Here is a 6,000-nt window from a genome sequence, read left to right on the forward strand (position 1 = left end):
AGGCACTTTACCAACAGAGCTGCCCCACCCACCCACTCAATCACTCTATAACAATGAAAACATGGAGTTGGGCGTGTGGTTCAGTGTAGAGCACTTGCCTAACATGGCAATGCCCTGGGCTTCTAGCTCCATCACCAGAGAGGAAAATAAAAATGTACTGAGTAATGTCATGTTTATGTTTCAAAGCCCAGGTTTCACAAAACAGGGCACAAAAACATTTCTGAATTGCATTTACCTTGTTTTTTGGCTATTGTCTCTTTTACAGGATCTAATCTTTTAGCAATCAAGGATGAGGCTGAAAATTTGTTTCTCCTGGAAGAGCTTCTTGCTTTTAGTTCTTCTGTCCAGATGGTTTGGTTGAATGCTCAGTTTGATAGTAACAGTAAGTGATGTGGGTGCGGAGGAGGCGTAAATAAATACACACTCGTTAAGGCCTCTGGGAGACACAAAATTCTCCTTGGACACATTTGCTGTGAAAGTAGTGTGTGAATCCTAAAGCCACCCCTCTCAAACAAAATAAATGACAAGTTAACCTTCATGTAGACTGTGAAGATGCTTGCTCCAACTCTGTCCCCAGGCTTAGTACGGCAAAGCCACTTTGACTTGAAAACACCCCACTCTCTTAAGTGTTACAAAGCCCAATAGTCAGAGAGCCATTTCAAGAATAAACTGTGCTTTTTGAATTTTTACATACTACTCATAAATAGCAATGTGTGTAATTGGAGCCACACTTTTCTTTATGTAACTGTTGTTATTAAAAAGTACTTGCAAAGAATAGTATCGTAATTAGCATGGAGAGAGTGTTAGAGTGGTGTGGGAGGCTGGGGATAGCCCATCCTTGCAAGGAGTATTTTAATCCTGGACATTGTTTGAATTTCTAGCCAATGGTGATAAAGCAAGCTGACTTATAGTTCACTTTATTGTTAGTTTTAAATTTGCTTCAGACAATGCCCCACTGCACACCTTGTTGACCATACAAGGACTGAACTTTCCCACTCAGCCACATCTAGTATAATAATGGCTGCAGGAAATGAAGCCTCTTGTTGTGGTGTTGATGTTAGGGTTTCAAGGGACTTTCAATACATTAATTAATTTAATTTCATTTACTATGTGATTTTTTTAAATTGGCTAGAAATGTATGGATTATTTCAAAACTCAAACCAGGACATTAAGAGGCAAGATAGCTAAATCTAAAGAGGAAGGCTGCACAGGAGATGGCTTTAATGGATACATACCTGTTCTGTGTTTTGTTCATGAACACACTTATGGAATGCATGTGTCCCTCTAAATCTGAGGGCTGCTTTTGTGGTTTGTCCCAGTGTTAGACTGGTAATCATGCACACAATACATAAGTCAGCAATTTTTCCACAGATGAAACCTTACGGTGGTTTGATGGAACACCCCCAGACCAGTCAAACTGGGGCATTTGGAAGTCAGCCGTGGACCACCTCAAGCCCCATCCGTGTGTTGCCTTGAGGATCCCTGAAGGAGTATGGCAGTTTACCCCATGTGAAGACAAAGGGGGATTCATATGTAAAATGGAGGCAGGTGTGTGAAGAGAGAGAGACATTCTTCATATTGACTTCTGGTTAATGCTGACCCACCATGGAAGCATTCAGATAAATTCTGGCTCTATATCACACAAGTCAGAACACTTAAGCTCCTTTTTTTTTCTCTAATATGAAAGGAAAAAAATCATTAGTCATATAAATGAAATCAAAACATGCAGTTTAGACCAAAAAGAACTGTGCTGGAGAAACATTTAGAGTCGCTGTCAGTCTTAAGAAATGCCATCTGTTCGTTTGGGGCGCTTGTTCTGGATAAGTAAGTGTGGTTCTCTTTGGTCATACTTAACTCCATCCTAAGAAAGGCAGTTTATAGGCATGGAAATTAGTTTTTGAGAACCAAGCCGGAAAATCTTAGCCATTTGCCAACAACAGCCAAGACTTCTGAACTGGCATACCATGAGAATCACTGGTGTTTGTAACAATCCAGACAATTCCTAGATGCTTGTTTTAGCAAAAAAAAAAAAAAAAAAAAAAAAAAAACAGGAAGGTTGGCATGCCTCTGGGCTGCTGAAGAAGGCTTCGGGGTTATAAGGGGTGGGGATGGGGGGAGTTCCAGGAGCTGGAACAGAAAAGGAAAGGTGTTTCAGACCAAAGGCCCAGCATTGCTAAAAGCAGCCATGGAGTAAGAGTGCTCTTAGACTGGCGTAGGAGACACACGATGGGAGTAAAATTGAGCAGTGAGGCAGGGTCCAGCGCTGGGCTAAAGAGCTGAGATTCCTGGTGAATCCAGGGATGCACTAAGTGCTGCGTAGACACCCACAGTGAGATAAACTCACGAGATGCAAAGAACAGCATTAGTAATTTGAATGGCATGACTGAAAATAGAGGGAGGGGTAGAAAGACCAGCGAGACACTGGCAAGGAAGGAGAAAATGCCGAGGTGGGGGCACTGGCGTTTGAAACCCCAAAGTGCAGCAGCCTTGTAGGAGATATCAGACAAAGAGCATGCCCAAGTTTTCGCGGCCATTTAAGCAGCAAGAGCAAATCAGAAACAGCATATATCAGTGTCCAATTTTAATTAAAGCTCTGGAACTTTTCAAGGCCTGGTCTGTAGACACCTATTCTGTAGACAAGGAAGTGCCTGTCCAAACTAAGTATCAGACTTTCTCTTTCTCTTTCTAAAATGTACTTATCATTATTATTTTAATGTAGCTTTCTGAGGTAGAATCTCACCCTGTTGCCGGGCTTGGTCTGGAACTCACTATAAAGTCCAGACCTGCCCCAGGCTCACAGCAGTCTTCCTCCTACAGCCTCGCAGGTGCCTCTACACCATGCCAGCTTGTTCTGCATCCTTCCCTAGACCAAAAACTGCAGTTTAGCCCACGAGATAGTCTTCTTAAGTGAGAAACGATTTTACAATAGAATGTCCTAAAACAGGAACCATGTGAGTCTGGAGTGGAGAATCTATGCATTTGTTTCCCAGACTCTTGGGAATCACAGATGTGAAAGGTGCTGACTGTAATATTGTGACATACAGATAAGAAGGTCTTTTATTTTGGGGCTAATTCTCCATCTAACCACAACAAAATGGTGACCTCTTGAACATCAGTCCTTATGAGTACAAATGGCTCATGGGCTAGCAATATGGCTCACCTGATAAAGGCACTTGCTGTCAAGCCTAATGACCTAAGCTGGATCTAAACCCTGGAACACACATGGTAGAGAGAACTGACTCACACAAGTTGTCATCTGACCTACACACACCCACACCATGGTGCATGCCCCGTGACATACAAGCTCACACACATGAGAGAGAGTCGTAGGTGATACATAAATGAGTGAATATCAGAGTTCCTTTAAAACATCATTCATAAAAGCATCCCACCAGATTTGATGTATGAGCAATAGTTTGATTCGTGCTTTGTTTGAGTCATGCCATAACTTTGTTGAATTTAAAGAAAACTTTTTATTTACTTTTTGATTTTTAGATGTTCCAGCCGTAATAGAGCATCCAGGAAAAGGTAGGTTTGGAGGAGGAAAGAATACTTAGGTATTTCTTAGTATTAATATGATAGAGAGCAGGTATGTGGAAGTAGCTGTTCCCTCTTTTCTGTCTTCCTCCAGGACAAAGCTACAGCATCGTTCCTCTTGTAATCTCACTGACGCTGATAATAGCCCTGGTCGTTTCTGTGCTTTCCTTCTGGCTCTATAAGCAGAACAATGGCTTCTTCCAGAGACTCAGGGGGCCTAGGAGACTTTACTACCCTACACTCAGCTTCAGTACAGCACATTTGGAGGAAAACATTCTCATTTCTGACCTTGAGAAGAATAACCAATGACGATGAAGTGAGGATGGTCCATCAAGGAAGAACAAAGAAGGCCACGAAGGGAGCGCTGTTTGCATTTCCCCTCAACAAGACACCACTACACTGTGAATTGTGCCACTGTTTTAATGATTCTTCAAGCACTGGTTTTAAATTCTAACCAAATAAGATGAGGTTTAATGCATTCATTTCCTTTAACTGTGGCCCATTCTGAAAAGGGACACTGGCTATTGTTTGGACAACAATTATTAAAAAGAGTCCTGCATTGCAAACTCTCAAGCCAATCTGGCACTCAATACCTTAAGAGAGAAAGGGACAGGGCTTTGACTGTATCGAGAGAAAGGTGCTTCTGAGAACCAGTGTCCTGTTGGATTCTATTGCAGTTATCTTTTAGTAACCTGGTTTGGGAAAGTCCTAAGTTTAAACATCCAAGTTCTGTGTTCCCCACTAATACTTTGGATGACATTAATTTTTATTAGGTTTGATTCTTAAGCTAAATGGGAGAAACACCACTTCTAAATATGAAGATCTTGGTATGCAGCACTCTCAGGAACAACCATGTGGTTAAAATGTGGTGTGAACCCTCTCTTGCTAAGTGATTACCATGTTCAAGGTATTTTGTAGGTAAGCTCAAAGGGATACATTGACAGTTCGATGCTGTTAAAGTTCATGGACCTTATTTAAAACTAAAGTAATAAAATAATATATAATGGTAATAACTAGGAGATACAGAATGTATGTAACTTAGACCTAAAGAGAGAGAGAGAAAAGAAGATCTGAATTATACTCCCATTAGAACCAAACTAGAGGGGATGTTGAGAAATACTAAATAGAATGATTCTGCAGTAGTAATCTACATACATTTGTCATATGTTCATTTAGGTGTTTTAAAATAAACTATCAATTTTTACTATCTCCTTTTTTTGTATGTTGGAAAGTGATGTCACTGGCTGGTTAATGAGGATTAAAAGTATGATACTGAGAAGTAGCTCAGTGTGTAAAGCGCCTGTTGTGCAATTATGAGAACCTGAGCTCAGATCCCCAGCACCCACTTAAATGGCAAGTGTAATGGGGAACATCTGTAACCCCAGCTCTGGGACAGAGTGGAACAAAACCAGGTGAACCCCTGAAGCTCATTTACCAGGAAGCCTAGGCAAACTGATGAATTTCAATTGGTGATGGACTTTGACTCAAAAACTAATGTAAAAAGACACCTAATTGTCTACCTCTGGCCTCTAAATGTATGTATGTATATATGTGTGTATGTACATACACACACATTAAAAATTTAAAGTACATTTTCTTCAAATTAAAAAAGTCACAGATATGATATTCCTTCTAATTCCTGAAAAATAAAAGTAGCTCCATAACCAAGACTGAAAAGTTACTTCTTATACAAATGTTTTCTGAGCCTCCTATTAAGACAAATGTTCTGTTCTAGAATCGTCCTGTGGGTGAACGAGTCAGGGAGCTCTCTATGCTCATGACATCTTATCCTAGGAAAGCAGTCTACACACAGAAGACAGCAGTGGCTATGGGAATTAGGTGTAGTCCTGCGATAAACATGGGGATTCTCCAGGCGTGCCTCAGTGTGCATTTCAACCAGGACAATGGACTGCCTTGGTGCTAGTGGCCACTCGTCACAAGGGGGAGCTCTGAGAAAAAGTATGAATGTGTTTCTGCACAACACACTGGGATCATTAGCAATGCGATGTGAAGACTAGAGTCCTTGTGGACTATTACAGTGAATACAGCTCCTGGTCCCAGCCCTTTACTACTACTGTTGTGGAGCTGACACACTAAGGCAACATACTTACTTTTAAAAGACATGGCATTATGTGGCAGTTGTGTATCTCTGACTCAAACAAATAATTGGCTTAACTAACCAGAAGATATAAAAACTCAAATTTAAAAATCTATCAAGTAGCTGGGCATTGGTGGTGCATGCCTTTAATCCCAGCACTTGGGAGGCAGAGGCAGGAGGATCTCTGTGAGTTTGAGTCCAGCCTATCTACAGAGCTAGTTCCAGGTCAGACTTCAAAGCCACAGAGAAACTCTGTCTCCAAAAAAAAAAAAAAAATCTATCAAGTAAAATTAAAACTCCTTTCTTTTCAGTATATTTGATAAAGCTGTAATCAACCTCATTATTATTATTATTATTATTATTAT

The 6,000-nt window shown here is 40.7% G+C and overlaps 1 protein-coding gene across 1 annotated transcript in view; it reads left to right on the plus strand.

The window, feature by feature from the left end:
- Pla2r1 (phospholipase A2 receptor 1) overlaps positions 1–4,746 on the plus strand; it is a 113,489-nt gene extending 108,743 nt beyond the window's left edge. Inside the window, exons 27-30 of the mRNA XM_051184602.1 lie at positions 266–382; positions 1,372–1,548; positions 3,496–3,528; positions 3,632–4,746. Of these exons, the coding sequence (XP_051040559.1) occupies positions 266–382; positions 1,372–1,548; positions 3,496–3,528; positions 3,632–3,846 (542 nt within the window). The 3' untranslated portion in view covers positions 3,847–4,746. The remainder of the gene's footprint in view (positions 1–265; positions 383–1,371; positions 1,549–3,495; positions 3,529–3,631) is intronic.
- Positions 4,747–6,000: the final 1,254 nt, after the last annotated feature.

Source organism: Phodopus roborovskii, unplaced genomic scaffold (genome assembly GCF_943737965.1).
Source record: "Phodopus roborovskii unplaced genomic scaffold, PHOROB, whole genome shotgun sequence".
NCBI lineage: Eukaryota > Metazoa > Chordata > Mammalia > Rodentia > Cricetidae > Phodopus > Phodopus roborovskii.